The sequence below is a fragment of the Xyrauchen texanus genome, chromosome 5 (assembly GCF_025860055.1).
Source record: "Xyrauchen texanus isolate HMW12.3.18 chromosome 5, RBS_HiC_50CHRs, whole genome shotgun sequence".
NCBI classification, from domain to species: domain Eukaryota; kingdom Metazoa; phylum Chordata; class Actinopteri; order Cypriniformes; family Catostomidae; genus Xyrauchen; species Xyrauchen texanus.
This window is the reverse complement of record NC_068280.1, coordinates 48200828-48221456: the sequence shown is the minus strand read 5'-3', so window position 1 is coordinate 48221456 and position 20629 is coordinate 48200828. Positions and strand designations below refer to the sequence as shown.

The 20629-nt window shown below is 37.5% G+C and overlaps 1 protein-coding gene across 1 annotated transcript in view; it reads left to right on the top strand.

Annotated features, from left to right (window-relative positions):
• The window catches only part of atic (5-aminoimidazole-4-carboxamide ribonucleotide formyltransferase/IMP cyclohydrolase), a 20722-nt gene extending 255 nt beyond the window's left edge, over positions 1–20467 (top strand). Inside the window, exons 2-15 of the mRNA XM_052126380.1 lie at positions 218–344; positions 3500–3643; positions 4097–4185; positions 6941–7092; positions 10412–10568; positions 10698–10823; positions 12102–12209; positions 12326–12411; positions 12580–12669; positions 12921–13046; positions 17108–17200; positions 17343–17525; positions 17898–18053; positions 20133–20467. Of these exons, the coding sequence (XP_051982340.1) occupies positions 218–344; positions 3500–3643; positions 4097–4185; positions 6941–7092; positions 10412–10568; positions 10698–10823; positions 12102–12209; positions 12326–12411; positions 12580–12669; positions 12921–13046; positions 17108–17200; positions 17343–17525; positions 17898–18053; positions 20133–20252 (1757 nt within the window). The 3' untranslated portion in view covers positions 20253–20467. The remainder of the gene's footprint in view (positions 1–217; positions 345–3499; positions 3644–4096; positions 4186–6940; positions 7093–10411; positions 10569–10697; positions 10824–12101; positions 12210–12325; positions 12412–12579; positions 12670–12920; positions 13047–17107; positions 17201–17342; positions 17526–17897; positions 18054–20132) is intronic.
• Positions 20468–20629: the final 162 nt, after the last annotated feature.

The following is a 20629-nucleotide window of genomic DNA, read 5'->3' as shown; positions in this document are numbered from 1 at the left end:
GATATCTCACAAACAAAGAGTAACACGGTATTACCATGTTTTTCTTACACTAATATGGTGTTAGTACCATGGTCTTTTTTTTTTTTTTTTTTTACAGCAATGTTTTACAGCCATTTTGCAGTTGTTCGAACTTCCCATTGCATTGCATTGCATTGTATTGTATTGTGTGTCCATTCAGAGATGAACTGTCTCATTGTAATTGTTTGTTCTCTGTCAGCTTTGCTGAGTGTTTCAGATAAAACAGGACTGGTGGAGTTTGCCCGGCGGCTGGTGGCAGTGGGTTTGTCATTAGTGGCATCAGGGGGCACCGCCAAAACTCTGAGAGATGCTGGACTCGCTGTCAGGTCACACAATTTCTTGATCTAATCAGCATTAGATAATGCATTAAGTATCATGAACTAACAATGAACAATGCATATCTTTTTTTCAGCATTTATTAAGCTTCGTTAATAAAAATACAATTGTTCATTGTTATTTAATAGTGCATTAACTAATGTTAACATTGTTTTAATAAAAATAAAAAAAGTATTACTGGGCCATATGTTGAAACAAACATTAACCAAGATGAATACATACATACATGGTTCTTGTTAACTAATGTTGTTAACAAATAAATATATATGGAACCTTATTGTAAAGTGTTACTGTATTTGTATAATTCTTTTCACAATTAGAGGAGTAGTTCACGCAAAAAAAAAAAAAATTCTCATCATTTACTCGCCCTCATGACATCATTGATGTGTATAACTTTTTATCCTCTGCAGAACACAAAGATTTTTAGAAGAATATCTCAGCTCTGTATGTCCATACAATGCAAGTGAATGGTGACCAGAACTTTGTAGCTCAAAAAAATTATATTAAGGCAGCAAAAAAGTAATCTATTAAACTACAATCGTTAATTCCATGACTTCAGAAGTGATATAATAGGTTTCGGTGAGTACTTTATTTTTTAATTTTTATGTATATATAAATAAGATAGATTCCTCTATTTTGGTCACACATTATACATACAGTTTTTTGCATATATACAGTGAAATTTATTAGTTTTCACATATCCCAGCTAAGCTGGGGTCAGAGTGCAGGGTCAGCCATGATACGGCACCCCTGGAGCAGATAGGGTTAAGGGCCTTGCTCAAGGGCCCAACAGTGGCTTCTTGGTGGTGCTGGGGCTTGAATCCCCGACCTTCTGGTCAGTAACCCTGAGCCTCAACCACCATATATACAGGTCCTTCTCAAAAAATTTGCATATTGTGATAAAGTTCATTATTTTCCATAATGTAATGATAAAAATTAAACTTTCATATATTTTAGATTCATTGCACACCAACTGAAATATTTCAGGTCTTTTATTGTTTTAATACTGATGATTTTGGCATACAGCTCATGAAAACCCAAAATTCCTATCTCAAAAAATTAGCATATCATGAAAAGGGTCTCTAAACGAGCTATTAATCTAATCATCTGAATCAACTAATTAACTCTAAACACCTGCAAAAGATTCCTGAGGCTTTTAAAAACTCCCAGCCTGTTTCATTACTCAAAACCGCAATCATGGGTAAGACTGCCGACCTGACTGCTGTCCAGAAGGCCATCATTGACACCCTCAAGCAAGAGGGTAAGACACAGAAAGAAATTTCTGAACAAATAGGCTGTTCCCAGAGTGCTGTATCAAGGCACCTCAGTGGGAAGTCTGTGGGAAGGAAAAAGTGTGGCAAAAACGCTGCACAACGAGAAGAGGTGACCGGACCCTGAGGAAGATTGTGGAGAAGGACCGATTCCAGACCTTGGGGGACCTGCGGAAGCAGTGGACTGAGTCTGGAGTAGAAACATCCAGAGCCACTGTGCACAGGCACCAGAAACAGCGGCAGAAGCGCCTGACCTGGTCTACAGAGAAGCAGCACTGGACTGTTGCTCAGTGGTCCAAAGTACTTTTTTCGGATGAAAGCAAATTTTGCATGTCATTCGAAATCAAGGTGCCAGAGTCTGGAGGAAGACTGGGGAGAAGGAAATGCCAAAATGCCTGAAGTCCAGTGTCAAGTACCCACAGTCAGTGATGGTCTGGGGTGCCATGTCAGCTGCTGGTGTTGGTCCACTGTGTTTTATCAAGGGCAGGGTCAATGCAGCTAGCTATCAGGAGATTTTGGAGCACTTCATGCTTCCATCTGCTGAAAAGCTTTATGGAGATGAAGATTTCATTTTTCAGCACGACCTGGCACCTGCTCACAGTGCCAAAACCACTGGTAAATGGTTTACTGACCATGGTATTACTGTGCTCAATTGGCCTGCCAACTCTCCTGACCTGAACCCCATAGAGAATCTGTGGGATATTGTGAAGAGAAAGTTGAGAGACGCAAGACCCAACACTCTGGATGAGCTTAAGGCCGCTATCAAAGCATCCTGGGCCTCCATAACACCTCAGCAGTGCCACAGGCTGATTGCCTCCATGCCACGCCGCATTGAAGCAGTCATTTCTGCAAAAGGATTCCCGACCAAGTATTGAGTGCATAACTGAACATAATTATTTGAAGGTTGACTTTTTTGTATTAAAAACACTTCTTTTATTGGTCGGATGAAATATGCTAATTTTTTGAGATAGGAATTTTGGGTTTTCATGAGCTATATGCCAAAATCATCAGTATTAAAACAATAAAAGACCTGAAATATTTCAGTTGGTGTGCAATGAATCTAAAATATATGAAAGTTTAATTTTTATCATTACATTATGGAAAATAATGAACTTTATCACAATATGCTAATTTTTTGAGAAGGACCTGTATGTGTGTGTGTGTATATATATATATATTAGTATAAAATATTTACCATCTATTTCTCAACTAAAGTGATGGCATTGCTTCAGAAGACATAATGTATATTAGACCACCATTTTTATTTTTTTGGAGCTTCAAAGGTCTGATCACCGTTCACCTGCATTACAAGGACCTACAGAGCTGAGATGTTCTTCAAAAATCTTTTTGTGTTCTGCAGAAGAAAGTCACACATCTGGAATAATGAGGGAATTTTTATTTTTGTGTGAACTATACCTTTAATATTGCTCCAAAGCAGCTTTATTAAACATTTAGTCTTTAGAAAGCAGAATAAAATGACAATGATGTCAAATTCTGCAAATGTTAACCTTTTTTATGCATGTATTTATATTTATTGTTTTCTGAAATGTTTAACTTTACTGGATGTCACTAAAATTTATAAAGCTGAAATTTAGATCCCAAACCAAATAAGACTATCATAGTTCTCAATAGGATAAAATAGCAGTTAAAACTCCAATAGCTCTCTGTATACTGTAATTTCCCTCAACTAATAAATATTTCACAATATTAAAAAAACCTTTTATGTAAAACAAATACACTGTAAGTTTGTTCCTGACCCGAGTTATAAGACATGTTCTTTTAGGGTTGAGTTTTTTTTATTTTATGTCATTTATAAAACATGTTTAGCATTGAATTCAGTCAATTATGTTAATGCCCGCTTTTTCATGTGACAGGGATGTATCAGAGCTCACTGGATTCCCAGAGATGCTTGGAGGACGAGTCAAAACCCTTCATCCAGCCGTCCATGGTGGAATTCTGGCGAGACAAACCCCCTCTGACAAGGCTGATATGGAGAAGCTCGGCTTTAGTCTTGTTAGGTAATACTTGATATAAATAATAGATTCCAATGCTATCACTGCTAAAACTGAGGTATGCTTTTCTGTTCTTTTTATGTTAAATGTACTAGGTCATGCTATTTCGTGATCATCATGTGACACCCGTTCCAAGCGTAATCAGATTTAACCGTGCTAACATGCTTTCCATTGAGTTTTCTGTTTGTTGAGACTCATGCAGTAACTTAATCTAATCACTGATGTGGTGTAACTAAAGGTCTTGATCTCACTGATTGGCTGTGAACAGTACAAAAAGAAGTTTTATTGGCTGAATGGGTCACATCATCACTGTAGTACACATGTGACATGGTCATGTTAGGATTGCAGTCTAATATGTAATTGATATTTGTTTATATTTTAGCTGGAACATCGCAGAGTTTAAACGATTGCTTTGCGATTTTGTCGCACTTAATGTTTATTTCAACTGTCTTTATCCAGAGTGACCGTGTGCAACCTTTACCCATTTGTGAAGACTGTTGCATCCCCCAGTGTGACTGTTGAAGACGCCGTGGAGCAAATTGATATCGGTCAGTATCGTGTTAATTAGGCATGTAACGAGACACAATGTTTACGATGCATAGACTCCCGATTCGATGTGAAAGGAGCACCCACAAATGTTTCTCTCAAACTTATTCAAGGATTCAATGTCAATATCTTTTAAATCAAAAGTGCTACAAAAGTGTCTGACATTGGCAATAATAAGCAGATCTCAAAGTAACTTAAACAGCAGCACAAAAACTTCTTTCAATGTTATTTAGTGGTGGAAAAAACAACTCAAGAGGAACCTGACTCCACCGATTTGTGGAGTGATGCCGGCATAAATAAAACAACATGTTTGATGTACTGTAGCGCTGGGACATGACGCCATTGATTTGACAAATTCGAAAAGTTGTACCTCTCAGTACATTCTTCTTGGCATTTGCCGTGGATCTTTTCGCCTATGTACTGAATGTATGTTTCTCTGTTTTCCTGTGAGCGCTCAGCGCCGCCTCTCCGGGGAGGAGACTGTCCCACAGCGTTCAATATTGTGCTGCTTGGTTTAATTACACTGATGTGTTTATGTATCGAATGATACATATGGTATTGTATAGTTAGTGTTGGATCGTACGATACAATACAATCCAGTTAATTTTTTTGTTTACACCTCTAGTGTTAATTGTTTACAGAGTTACGATGGGTTCACAAATGACCCCGTAATCAGCTATTTATTTGGCTTCAACAATGCCATGCTTTGTACAGTACTGTGCAAAAGTTTTAGGCACTTGTGAAAAACTTTCCAAGTGAGGATTTCTAAAAAACAAATGACGACAGATTGTTTTCATTAATCAATTTACATCATACAAAGTCCAGTAAACAGAAAAAGAGCTAAATCAATATTTGGTGTCAACACTTTTGCCTTCAAAACTCCACCAGTTCTCCTACAGCCATTGCCAAAAGTATTGGCAGTGACATCAATTCTGTGTTTTGCAAAGTTTGCTGCTTTTATTTTTATTATTTTAATTGTTTATTTCTTTTCACATGTTTCTATGGTATACTGGAAAAAAAGTTTTAAAGGCCTTTATTGGCAAAAACATTCAATATATGCAAAGAGTCAATATTTACCATGTTGATCCTTGTTCTTCATAACCTCTGTAATTCACTCTTGCATGCTTGATATCGGCTTCTGGGCAAAAATCCTGACTGAAGGTGATCCATTCTTGCCTCCATTAGTGCTTGGAGTTGATCACAATTTGTGTGCTTCTGTTTGTCCACTTGCCATTTTTTGAGGATTGACAACAGCTTCTCAATGGGATTAAGATCCGGGGAGTTGCCTGGCCACGGATTCAATATGTCAATGTAATGATCTCCGAGCCACTTCATTGGTGCTCCATCATGCTGGAAAATGCAGGGATCATCACCAAATTGCTCCTGGATCGTTGGGAGAAGTTGCTCTTGCAGGATGTTTTGATGCCATTCTTTATTCATGGCAGTGTTTTTGGGCAGAATTGTGAGAGAGCCCACTCCCTTGGATGAAATGCAACCCCACACATGGATGGTCTCGGGATGCTTCATTGTTGGCACGACACAGGACTTATGGTAGCTTCACCTTTTCTTCTCTGGACAATCGATTTTCTAGATGTCCCAAACAGTTGGAAGGGGGCTCCATCAGAGAAAATAACTTTGCACCAGTCTTCTGTCAAATCCTTGTACTTCTGCAGAATTTTAGTCTGACCTTGATATTTTTCTTGGAGAAAAGTGGCTTCTTTGATGCCCTTGACACCAGGCCATTGTTCAAAAGTCTTCGCCTCATTGTGCGTACAGATGCACACCAACCTGCTGCCAATATTGAGCAAGCTCTGCACTGGTAGTGACACGATTCTGTAGCTGACTTCTCAGGAGGAGACCATCCTGGCACCTGCTGGACACTCTGGTACTCCTGAATCCTTCACTGCAGTTGAACCTCTCTCCTTGAAGTTCTTGATGATCCAGTAAATGGTTCTTTCAGGTGCAATATTCTTAGCAGCAATTTCCTTGCATGTGAGGCCATTTTGATGCAAAGCGATGGAGGCTGCACGTCTTTCTTTAAAGGCAACCATTACGAACAAGAACACAATGATTGGAAGCACTTCTTCCCTCCTTTTATAGCAATCAGTCTTCTCTTATAATCCAATCAGAATGATAATGATTTCACCTGACTAACACTCATTCACACTTTCCCAGGTGCTGCTGATATGATTAGTGAAATGATGTTGGCTGGTAATTAAAAAAAAAAAAAAAAAAGTGAAATTTGGGTTTTTTGGGATTGTGAAGTAAAAAAATGTTGGCCAATGAAGCTTTTTGCAATTTATTTAAAACAACCGAAGCAAAATTTATGTCACTGCCAATACTTTGGCCATGGCTGTACTTGTACATGGACACAGTTTTTCATGGTTGTTGGCAGATATGATGATATAACAATGTAACCTTCTGGAGGCACTTAAGAAGAAAAAAAAAAACAAGTTGACTAGTTTTGTAGATATTAAATAATTGAGTTTAAAATTGTATTATTTGAAAAACATTTGTTAAAATTTAAGCAAATGAAGCCTGTTTAAGACTAAGTTGTTTTTACATTGTGATCTTTACATAACAATTAAATGTATTTATTCAAAAAATGTATGGTTCTAAAATAGGCTTTGTTATCTTTATGTAAAAATATCAAATCTGTTTTTTATGTCAGTTATTTGTGATTTTAGTCACATTCACAATTTTGCTTTATATAAATTGCACTATTAATCTTACTAATCTTTTTAACCTGATTTCCAGGCGGAGTTACTCTTTTACGAGCGGCAGCCAAGAATCATGCCAGAGTCACTGTAGTCTGTGATCCATCTGATTATGATGTTGTCGCCAAGGAGATGGAGTCGTCTGAGAACCATGAGACCACTATTGAGACACGCAAAACTCTTGCTCTTAAGGTAACTGTGAGGATGGATGACCACTTTGCCCTACTGACCTTTACACTTCTCCATAACTCAGTGAACCTCACCTAATGTGAACTCAGTGAATTTTGGCAGCTGAGGATTTTTACCACTAAGAAAATTAAAAAGGCCTACGACAAATTCATTTTAATGTAAAATAGGCCTGGATTAAAGACAAATGCTTATTCTCCCTGAGAACTTGTAATAGAAAACCTGAGATTTTATGCTAAATTTCAATGAATTAAGCCCATTTTTAAAAGCTAAAATGTGTTATTTCTGAGCCACTAGCATCACCAAACAGTTTCCCCCAAAAACTTCCTGTTTTCCATTGGACAGGCCAACAGATATTCCTCCTCAAACTAGAGTCCGTGTTGCTGTGTCAAGATGGTGGCATTACTTGTAGTCTCTGCATATCAAGTTGGGAAAAGAGTATTGTGACATCCCCAAGATTGTACACTTCAGCTGTAAGATGCAAGGCAGACACATGAACAGACATGCTACAGTTCTGAGTCACTAATGTCCTGAATTTTGCGGTGATTCGTGTTTAGACATGCACATAGAATGGTTGCCAATGAGCAATAAACATACTAATTTCCATTCCATTATTTGAGCACTTTAACAAAGACCTCCAAAAATCAACATGCACTAGAGATATCTTATTTATCATGATCTAACGCTGCATAAATTGTCAATGTTCAGTTGAATGAATTTAAATTGTCTTTATTGCTATAATTTTATAGTACTGTATCAGTATATAATAGATCTCACACACCGATGAGCCAAAACAATATGACCTCCTACCTAATATGCTGTTGGTCCTCTGCCTGCTGCCAAAACAGCGCCTACCCACCGAGGCATGGTCTCTACAAGACCCCGGAAGGTGTCCTGTGGTATCTGGCACCAAGACATTAGCAGCAGATCATTCAAGTCCTGTAAGTTGTGAGGCGGAGCCGCCGTGGATTGGACTTGTTGGTCCAGCACATCCCACAGATGTTGAATCGGATTGAGATATGGGGAATTTCGAGGTCAGGGCAACACCTTCAGCTCTTCATGTTCCTCAAACCATTCCCGAAAAATGTGTGCAGTGTGGGAGGGCATATTATCCTGCTAAAAGAGGCCACTTCCATGAAGGAATACCATTGCATGAAGGGGTGTACCTGTTCTGCAACAATGTTTAGGTAAGTGGCACATGTCATATTGACATCCACATGAATGGCCGGACCCAGGGTTTCCCAGCAGAACATTGTCCAGAGCACCACACTCCCTCCACTGGCTTGTTGTCTTCCCACAGTGCATCCTGGTACCCCAGGTAAACTGCACACACGTATGCAGTCCACGTGATGTAACAGAAAATTTGACTCATCAGACCAGATGATCTTCCACTGCTCCAAGGTCCAGTTCTGACACTCGCATGCCCATTTGTATGTGCTTTCACATGCTTCTCACCATAAGTTGCTGGAATTTTGGCTCAGTCCTCCTGACAGAACTGATGTAACAGACATTTACATCAGTCGTTTTGTAGGCCTCCTTGCTTGCCCACAAATTTTCAGTAGGATTGAGGTCAGAGCTTTGTGATGACCACTCCAAAACCTTGACTTTGTTGTCCTTAAGCCATTTTGCCATCGATTTGGAGGTGTGCTTGGGCTCATTGTCCATTTGGAAGACCTGTTTGCTACTGAGCTTTAACTTCCTGGCTGATTTCTTGAGAAGTTGCTTCAATATATCCACATAATATTCCTTCCTCATGATGCCATCTATTTTGCGACGTGCACCAGTCCCTCCTACAGCAAAGCACCTCCACATCATGATGCTGCCACTTCCAAGACTTGCAGTTGGGATGGTGTTCTTCGGCTTGTAAGACTAACGCCGGTTTCACACTGCACGCGTTAGCAGAGCGTAAGCAGCGCAGGAGCAGTGCGTACGGTGAGCGGAAGCAGGACACGCGCGTTTTGCTTTCATACTGGCAGCGTTTGACACGTGCGGCGTGTTTACAGACAAAGTAGGCTATGGGTAAGTTGGCATTGCTTTATTTCGTTTTCAAATACATTTATATTATTATAATAATATTAATATAATATTATATAACTTTTGGTTCATCTTTGTTTTTGTTGACCGTGTAGTGCGAGTTGTTGATAGAAGGCCATTGCGCTGTATTTGCTATTACGAAGACTACGGAAAAGACGCAGAATTTGGGTTAACTCCATGAACCGACGAAGGAGAGAATATGGTGCATAGGCCTATTACCATCTTGTCGCCGAACTCCGACTCGACCATGCCGGCTTTGACACCACGTGCTTTTGTTTATGATTGTCAGCATGATATCAGCATGGCATCCTAATATATATATATATATATATATATATATATATAGTTATGTGTATATACATTTATACATTAAATTAATCTAACTTAAACTAAACTGGCAGTATACATTATTTAAACTTGTTTTTGTAGTTTGGGCAACAAGTTTGTTTTTGGACATTTGTTTTCTTTCTAAATTGATGAAGGTCATTTGATTGACTGTTTAAAACACAATAGATATCATCAATGCGCTTTTGGTAACTGCTGTGTATTTTTGCCATGATCAATGCATTGTCACTTTAATTCAGCGTAAGCTGCGCGGCAAAAATAGACAGGACGCCGAAACGATCGCGGCACTGCTGCTCCTGCTCTGCTCCTGCTACGCGCTGCCGCGCCGCCTCTGCGTGCGATGTGAATGCTCTAATCTGTTAACATGGCGCCGAAAAAAATACGCGCTGCTTACGCGCTGCTAACGCGTGCAGTGTGAAACCAGAGTAACCCTTTTTCCTTAAACATAACAACGGTCATTATGGCCAAACAATTCAATTTGTTTCATCAGACCAGAGGACCTTTTTGGAGATCTTTGTCCCCATGTGCTCTTGCAAACAGTAGTCTGGATTTTCTAGTACCAAATTGGCATGATTACTAAAGGATAAAGTGTTGGAGTGATTGATGACTGCTGTCTAGATTTGATCAAAAGGACCTTTTTCAAATGGTGATGGTGCTGTTTTTTTACATCAGTAATGTCCTGACTATATTTTGTGATGATTTGAGTGCAACTTTGGTGAATTAAAGTACTAATTTCCTTCTGAAACAGAACAATCTGTTCATTATTCCAAATTTTTGGCCGCCAGTGTATATAGATATACAGTATGCTCTATAGATTGCTGCATATTTGCCCATTTAAAAACACCTATAGTTAAGCGGGTTGTTGAATTTAGATGGATTTTCAATGTTCAAATATGAACGTAGCTTTTATTAAAAGACTGTTTTTGAATTTGTGTTAACATCTCAGGCCTTCACACACACTGCTCAGTACGACGAAGCGATCTCTGATTACTTCAGACGTGAATACAGTAGAGGAATTTCCCAGCTGCCTCTGCGGTATGGCATGAACCCCCATCAAGCTCCTGCTCAGCTATACACGCTACGACCAGCACTGCCACTCACAGGTAGATATGATCATATGTGTGGTTTTACCACTATCGGACCAGATATTCCCATCAGATCCTTTCATGTATGTGTATATATAAATATACCCAAATATATTTACCAGTCATCTAAATGTCTGTCTGTCTCAGTGTTGAATGGATCTCCCGGCTTCATTAACCTGTGTGACGCTCTTAACGCCTGGCAGCTGGTGAGAGAGTTGAAGACTGCACTCGGGTTGCCAGCCGCCACCTCATTTAAACATGTCAGCCCTGCAGGTACGCATATGCACATGCTGTGTTAGAAACATTGTTTTAGTAAATAATTTTATGCCTTAAATGTTTTATCATTTCCTTTTGAATTTCATACTTTTAAGTGGAGGTACGACAAACAAATGTTTGCATACTTTTGCTACTTTATCTTAACCACCTAACTTTGCAAACATGATGTACAAACATTCAATTGTTAAGCACTGATTAAAGGAATTTTGTGTTTGATATAAGATAAAGGAATGGTTCACCCAAACATCTCTCATTCACTTACCCTGATGCCATCTCAGATGTGTATGACTGTCTTTCTTCAGCAGAACACAAATTAAGATTTTTAGAAGAAGATAGAGCTCTCTCAGATCCTTATAATGGAAGCACATGAGTGCCAGCACTTTGACGGTCCAAAAGTCACATTTAGGCAGCATAAAAGTAATCCATTCGACTTCAGTCGATCAATGAATTTCTTCTGTAGTAAATCGATACATTTGTGTAAAATTAATCGTTAATTAAAGCTTTTTAACTATAAATCGACACTTCCATGCTGGCTCTGATATTGTTTGAAATGGCCGAACTCTTGCGTGACGTTCATTCTTCTGTTGTAGAATAAGCGACGCTTCCGAATTCTCACGTGAACTCCCACAAGTGCTTTTGGCATGAAGCGCTTCAGAAGACTTTCATTGATCGACTGAAGTCGTGTGGATTACTTTTATGCTGCGTAAATGTGACTTTTGGACCACCAAAGAGCTGGCACCTGTGTGCATTCCATTTCTACAGTCTTGACCAACACACAAAAGGTATCGTTTGAAAGCTTAGAAACTCTACAATGTATGCAGGCATAAAAATCATCCATGTTTAGGCAGAAAGACTTGTGATTGGTGACTGTTACATATGGCCACCAGGAGATGGTGCCAAGTAGATGACACAGACTGCAGAGTCATAGAGACATAAGGCACTCATCCTGTGAAATGTCATTTATTAAAATCATGTCTGCAAGCTATGCAAACCTTTTAAGCATTGTGTTTGCATGTGTAATTAGTTCTGATGTACAATTAAGTTTTATGATGCTTCTGGAAATTTTTGTACAGTAGAGTAAATATTTTTAATTTATAAAACTTTTTTGCTTTGTCGTATCAACTTTTTTTTTTCTCAGTTACTGTTGACATGATTGAGAACAAAAGTTTTTCAGAGCCACATTATTTTCATCTTTTATTTACATTTTTTGTTTTTGTTTTATAATATTGTGCTTTATGTGGTAGCTCCCATCATGATTCTTTTCTCTTGTTGTAGGAGCTGCAGTTGGTGTCCCGTTGAGTGAAGAGGAGGCAAAGGTGTGTATGGTGAATGACCTGCTGAAGGATCTCACACCTCTTGCCACTGCTTACGCCAGAGCCAGAGGTAAATGATCTCTTAATGCATCATTCTATAACTTAATAGCTTGTTTTCAGGTGTTGATTTAGTACTTTGACCTGTTTAATCGTAATGAATAGTACAAACATGTGAATGTCTTGTAGGTTCTGACAGGATGTCCTCTTTCGGAGATTTCATTGCTTTGTCTGACATCTGTGACGTCCCCACTGCCAAGATCATTTCTAGAGAGGTTTGTGTGTGAGAGTCAGAATTTTGTGCTTCCAAGGGATTTATCTCTTAATTTGAATTTCAGTCTTCTAAGCTAGGAGTCCATTATGACAAAGAATTAACCACCGATTCAGCAAACACTTTGTTAAACATTTATCTATACATTTATTTACCCCCCCGTTTTTTTTAGGTGTCAGATGGCATTATCGCTCCGGGATATGAGGAAGAAGCACAACGAATTCTTTCCAAGAAGAAGAATGGAAACTATTGTGTCCTTCGGGTAAATCAAGCATGTTGATTAAAGACACCGAAAAAGCATACTTGCTAGACAATTTTTCTTATTGGCCAAGACAACCCTTACAAAAAAGTATAGTGATTTTAGGAGATGGTAATATTGTGCTACTTTCATATATTTCATATAAGTTACTGAATCATAACCATATTTGTGTACCAAGGTATTTACAAAAAAATAAAAATAAATTAACCTGCTTCAACTTGGCTGTCTAACAAGAATGTGTCTTGTTTCTGTAGATGGACCCTGAGTATGAACCTGATGAACAGGAGGTGAGGGTGCTGTTTGGTTTGCACTTGAAACAGAAGAGGAATGGAGCTGTTATTGACAAAGAGCTCTTCAGTAACATTGTCTCTAAGGGCAAGGTGAGAATCACAATTACTGCTTTGTTGGTTTAAAAAGTACTCCTGTCTTGTCTAAATCAACAAATGTTTGTTTCTATGGCAACCTATATGACCCCAGGCGATGTCACAAGTAGTCGAATTCGACTCTACTAAAGGGCTCGACTAGTCGATTATTTAAAATCGGTTGTCCTTCAGCCCCATATATGTGTGTATATTAATTCCAAAGAAATGTTAAATTATTTCATTGTTTTAATAAATTTGTAACACTTTACAAGGTTGTATTCGTTAAGATTACTAGATTAACATGAAGTAACAATGAGCAATATTGCTATCACTTTTCTATATCACTTATTTCGGGGTGGCTGTGGCTCAAGTTGGAGATCGGGTTGGCCACTAATTGCAGGGTTGGCAGTTCGATTCCTGGCCCACATGACTCCACATGCCGAAGTGTCCTTGGGCAAGACACTGAACCCCAAGTTGCTTCCAATGGCAGGCTAGCGCCTTACATGGCAGCTCTGCCATCAATGGTGTGTAAATGGGTGAACGAGATTCAGTGTAAAGCGCTTTGAATACCGCTAAGGTTAAAAGGCAGACCATTTACCATCTCAGTTAATGTTGCTTTTAACATACAAATACTTTTTTGTAATTAAAAGATGTACACGAAGAACAATATTTTTATAATTACATTTAAGATTAATAAATTAAGGAAAATATTGTTCCTATTAATCCTAACTAATGTTAACAAATAGAACCTTATTATTAAGTGTTACTAATAGAGATGCACTGAATTATTGGCCAAATTAAAACCATTGGCAGATCAGTAACAAGCATGAAAATGCTGATATGAAAAACTGATGCTTGACGTTACGTGGTTGGCACTCCTAAGAACATGTAATATTTAAGCAACAAGACATGAGTCCATGCTATATTGTGAATATAGTCACAACAGAAGGGCGGCGTTTGACACAATGCATTCACACTGTATTCACAATATTGTACAGCCTCCATTGCCTTAATGCTTTAATAAAACGGCCACCAGACAAAAATATTAATGACTGTATTCAAATGTTATGCAAATGCAGTAAACAGATTGTTGCTAGGCAACAAGAATAACTGTCAGCTATTGGTGCTCTGGAGTGATACAAATGGAATTTCTAAAAAGAGGTCAGAGCTGTGCTTTCATGAATAAAGCACGGCTGTTGACTAGTCAGCATCCAGGACCGGAATGATGCATTTTGCAATAAATTGTTATTCTTTCTCATACTGCTTTGAGGATAAACCAGCATTTACTGGTTGAACTTACCTATAGGCTACATGATGAGATAAAACATCCAAAAGGCTTTGAAACCTGCATACTTTGAATTCTGTGATATCCATTAATGCTGCATGATTGTTTGAATTAAGATTGAAATCGCAATATGACCTTGCGTCATGACTAGCCTTTAACCTGTTAACCTGCACCAGTGCTCAGTCGCACCGAAGAGTCCCTCCCCCCCCCCCAGTTTAATGTTTATGAATAGATTTAACGTGAAAGAACATCATTAATCTTGGCAAACTATATATCATTTTAAAGGTGTAAGCCTCAAGCATCGATGATAGAGCTCTGTTTTTCGATGAAAAGCTTATAACGAATGTATTTCTTGCATTTATGTAAGCAATACAGATCAAACAAACGTAATCAAAAACGGAGTACTTACCAGTAGTGTCGTAATAACGAGCCACACACGCATCCACTGCTAAAAGTTCCAGATTGGATGGAAAGGTGAGGGTCCACTGAATAACATCCCATAGAGCATTTTTAGTCCAAAGAAACAATAACGTTGTAACATTGATGGTTATTCCTTTGTTTACATCGAAGTTTCTTCAGGGTGAAGTATCATACTTGTCGGTTATGCAATAAAATTATGCATAAAAACAGACTCCCGGTAGCCGAACGTTATATGGGTGTGTTGCTTAGAGTGTAATGAACAAATTAAGACCGCACACACACACACAAATACAAAGATAGGCAATATATAGGTCGAAATATCCAAACACTGCCGTCAGTTTTTTGACGCCATGATATGCTGATCCTATTGTTTTGTCTTTACAAACGAAAGCCAATGAAAGAATTGAAATGATATGACTGATAGAAAATGTAGCCAAGCAGTGCACGATTCCAACGATATCCGGGAAGTTTAAATTCCTCGCGAACAAGATGTTTTTTATTTATTTGAATCAGCCACTCTAACCTGCGAATTAGGCTGTGACCACACCCCGCCATTTGACAACAAACGAGCCATAGTAAAAAGACGGTTCCCCAGTCAACATCTGTTTTCGCCTTACTTACTGGACGGATTATCTCATCAAATGGATCGTCAAAAGAAGTTTTTTTTCTGCTGAAGATGTTTTATTTGAGATCACTCGAAGCAGCGATGACGAAATTGAGGAGTGAATACAGCGACGACGGTGATATACTTGAGGACGGAAAAGATGGTCCAATTTTACATCGGTGAGTTGCTATGTAACATGCACACATTATACGTGTGTGTGTGTGAGAGAGAGAGAGAGAGAGAGAGAGAGAGAGTGTGTGTGTGTGTGTGTGTGTGTGTGTGTGTGTGTGTGTGTGTGTGTGTTTGTTTGTTTTCCCATTTGATTTATATGGTAAATGCATTGTGGTCTGAAAAGACCAAATATAAAACAAATGGCTTGTCTGATGGCTGGCTATCAGTGTGATTGTTTGTTGGTTCTATGTCTGACCATCCATATGAATGCTGTCTGTATCACTGGCCATCACCAGCCATTGAATGTTGAATGGGCTGACTATCGGTATGAATAGTGTATATGACTAAAATAGCTTGCAGTACCCTTCATAACATTTGATCATTAGGTTGCTTTTTGAGGTATCCAAGGAGGCTTCTTGGTACCTGGACATAGTCTCGGAAAAAATATTGCAGAAATCTCATTTTTCATAATATCTTCCTCAAATGTGAAATATAAACTGATGAGACTTGTGGCTTTCAATCAATTGCCTAACTGGATTCATCCAGGTTTGTTTTCATTGATTTTTCCATAAAATAATGAAATGTTACTTGCAGTACAAATTATCTTCAAGACACTTTAAATTCTATAAATTTTTGTCTGTGTAAGTTTTTTCAACTTTTACATTTGGGTAATAAACTCCAAAGTGTCTTCTTTTTAAATATGTCTAAATTGTGCATGTAGAGCAAATTGTTCAGTAACTACAATTATTTTAGTTTGGGGATGTCATTTCTGGGGATGTGCCTCAGGCAGGGGAGGTAGAAAGGGAACCGACATAGTCTTGGAAAAAAGCTTGCAGGAACCCCATTTTTCATTATATCTTCCTCAAATTTGAAATATAAACTGATGAGACTTGTGGCTTTCAATCCTTTACGTAATTGGATTCCTCCAGGTCTATTTTTATATATTTGTACATGAAATAATAAAACATTTTTTGAAGTTCACATTATTTATGAGGCACTTCAACTTTTATAACTTTTTATTTGTTTGAGCATTATCAACTCTGATTTGTTGTTAGTAGAGTGCCAAGTGTCTTCTTTCCAAAGAGACCTTAATTGTGCCTGTGGTACACTGTTCTCAGGAGCTATATTTATTTTAATTCAGGTATGTCATTTTCAGCTGCGAGCCCCTGAGTGGGGGTGCAGGTTAACAGGTTAAAAGGCTGTGTTTTTGCATTCAGCATCTCAGACAGCACTGTGTGAGCAAGTGGCGCCCTCTAGCGGTCTTGACTGCACAATCGATTATCATTGTACTATAATACAGAATATAAAAGGGTTTTTTGTTTCTTTTGGTTACATTTTGAAGTGCAAAAATAGCCTTTTTTTTATATACCATTCAGCATGTTATCATATTTAGTTATTTTTGTATATTTTTATTTGGTTCTTTTTAAAAAGTTGGCCTGTCGTGTTCAGCAGATCCAATCCATGTATTGTTGGTAATAAAGCCTTTGTACCTCTTTGCTAAGTAAAACGTTGATCTGATGACAAATTAATGTAGAGGCAAAATATCAGTATCCTATAGGTTTTATTTGCTGTAAGTGGTAATTATTTTTCTCCTTCCAGCTTTCTGAGAGTGCTCTGCGAGATCTAATTGTTGCCAGTATTGCAGTCAAGTACACACAGTCCAACTCTGTGTGTTATGCAAAGGATGGTCAGGTAACCAAAAACACCTGCTAATATCTCAAAATAAAGGGATACGTTTAGGTGAACTTTTAGGTGCCAACAGACACCTGAGATTTTAAACATCTTTAAAACCAAATGTACTGCAAGTATAGTTTTTGAACTGTTTGTTTGTTAGGTGATTGGCATCGGCGCTGGGCAGCAGTCTCGTATCCACTGTACTCGTCTGGCGGGAGATAAAGCTGATAACTGGTGGCTCAGACATCATCCACGAGTGCTCAGTATGAAATTCTGCAGTGGAGTTAAACGTGCAGAGATGGCCAACGCCATCGACCAGTATGTTAGTGGCACGATTGGAGAGGTATTCCATCCAAAAGCGGATCTTTTTTTTGTCAAAGACCAATATCGGCTTGATTAATTGAACGATATCGAGGATATCGGATATAGGAGGGTCTCTATTGGCCAGTAACCTAATGTCATATTGTAAAACAAATTGACTTTATTTCTTTATGCAATGTCATTCCTATTTCTTCATTTGTTTTAGGGTAAAATGTGACCCGTATACAGTGGAATTATATCGGCTTATAGGCCTCCCCACTCTTATCAGTATCGGCCATTGAAAAACCCATGTCGATCAACCACTAATTTTAAAATTGCAACTTTAAAAGTTCTTGTACTGATTTTCTGGGTGGTGGAGTTTCTAATGACTGTTGAATGTTGGCTTGAATCTCAGGGTGCAGATCTGGATGTTTGGAAGGCTCTGTTTGAGGAGGTTCCTGAGCCTCTGTCAGAGATTGAGAAGAAGAACTGGATCAGCTCTCTGCAGGCTGTAGCTCTCAGCTCTGATGCTTTCTTTCCCTTCCGGGACAATGTTGACCGTGCCAAACGGGTAAACGCATTATCTTCTATTACCCAGCTTGAAGTAATAGCTTATTTTCTCATTTATTTGCACTGTTTTATACACTTTTATTCAAGTTATCAAATTGTCTTATTTGAACTGATGTATATAGGTTGTTGTATATAAACTGTGGTTGGACTTATGCATTTCCCACCCTTTACTGTAAACGCTCCTCAAAGGACTATTCCAATATTTGGAATTTTAAACTGAGTAGTACTGTGTAATTTGTTTATAAAGACAGTTCCAACTCTGAAATCTCATTTGATATGCCATAAATTAGCCTGCACACATCTGACCACACATTTTTTGTTATATATAAATGTATATGTAATTAGTTTTAAATTATATTTATACTGTAAATCAATATTCAATTATTGAATGGAATTTTATTATATCGGCATTGACATTTTTTATTAATCAACTGCTTTTTTTAATAAAAAAAATAATATATATATATATATATATATATATATATATATATATATATATATATATATATATATATATATATATATATATATATATATATATCTGAAATCTCAGTGACGGCCAATACCGGTGTTTTTTTGCATTAACAGTTTAGAATATCTTTACATTATTGTGTGTAACTATTTGGGTATGCAAAAAAACACAAACCTCTAACTACACATTATTTCAATATAAATGTATAGCTTATCAAGAAACCCTTTATAATTAACTAGTATTATGGATAATGTAGCAGCAAAATGAACAGTAATTCCAGTCTTCAGTAGATAAGAAGCCATTTATTTTCTTTGCGCTAATTTTTTACACTTTCAGATCTTTTTTTTTTTTTTTTTTTTTAAGTTGTAAGATATCTGCTCACTTTTCATTCAGTTATTTATTGGAACCCATTCAACTTCAATATTTGTATAATTTGTAAACCAATAATAATATATTAGAATAGTAATATATCTCAATCATACCCTTTTAACTTTTAAACCCTCGTGCTTTTATTTTGACATTCTGAACTCTCCAGGACGTCCTGTATGTGTCTGTTTGTAGGCAAGTTCACAGTAGTTTAATTAGCTCCTTATACATATTCTGGTACAATGCACCTCCAGTGCCATTCTAAATGCATATTATAAATGAACCAAACTATTGAGTGTCTACATCTATTGTAGATCTACAGATGTTGTTCGTGAGTAGCGCTCAAATATTGTGCACCGTGTGCTAAAGTCTAAAAATAGCAGTGTGGGTGTAAACGGAGCAGCGCCATTCACTAACGCGCTGGTGCTGTGCATACTATAAATTTACTTATTAAACACTGCCTCTTGTTATTTACAGTGCTATCGCACGTCTTCAAGAGGCTTTGAATAACATGTACGAGTCATATGAATGACTTTAATTGTGTTTTTATGGTTCTTATGGCATTTTTTTGAGCTTGACAGAAACGAACATGACTAACGCACCATATCGATTTGGATCGCGCTCGTCGGACCGATACCGATCTGTTTAAAAGCTTCGGTATCAGAGCCGATACTGATCCAGGTATCGGATCGGCGCATCCCTACTTATGTAATATTATTTAATATAAGTAATCTTTTCATTGTTTTAATTAAATGTACACACTTATTTAATGGAATTTAATTATCACTACATTTGATATTTGTTTTATAATAATGAACTTTGTTTTATGAAAAATTTAAAAAGATTTAATATATTTACTTATATTAATGAACTAAATTTATAAAATATTAAGGTAATTTAAAAAAACAATTATATAATGTATTTATTTACTTTTTAATAAATTAGCTTTCTATATATATCTATATATCTACAATATTGTTTACAATTAGGCTCAAACTATTACTTAAAAAATAGTCATTTATTAATATTCACATCAATTACTTAATTGGTGTCTTATCACCATAAAAGCCACTTATTGTGATTTAATAAGCACTCAAGCCTTATCATTTTTGTGATTTCATCTGCAGCATAACAAACAGCTTCAGTGTGGGAAATCTCTGTATCAGAGTTTCTTATACATTCTTTAAGTGTAATCTCATTCTGGAATGGCATAGAAAATAAACCTCTTCATATGTGTTTCAGAGTGGTGTGGAGTATATCGCTGCCCCCGCAGGTTCTACTGCAGATGAGGTGGTCATCAGTGCCTGCAATGAGCTGGGTATTTCTCTGGTGCACACCAACATCCGCCTTTTCCATCACTGAGAAGCACTACAACACATTCGGCTTGATAACTAGTATCCATCCTGCTATGAAAGTTTAGGGTTTCTGTCTATTAAGATCTGTTACTGTAACTGCAAGTTGCTACCCATATTTTACAGCTACATGTTTATAGTCTGTGTCTAGTGGTGTCATTATTAACATTATGCAGATTACTTTAGACATTAAATGCAATAACTCAATAGAGGAAAAATGTCATTGACAACTAATTGTACAAATAGTTGTCAATTGCAGATATGCATTTTTGCCATTTGAGTGCTTCTTTAACTGTTACATGCTCATTAGAATAGGACTTTTTTTTCATGTTTTCATACTTAATGCCTTCAGAAGATTTTTCTTTACATAATATTCTGCAAGGCCCT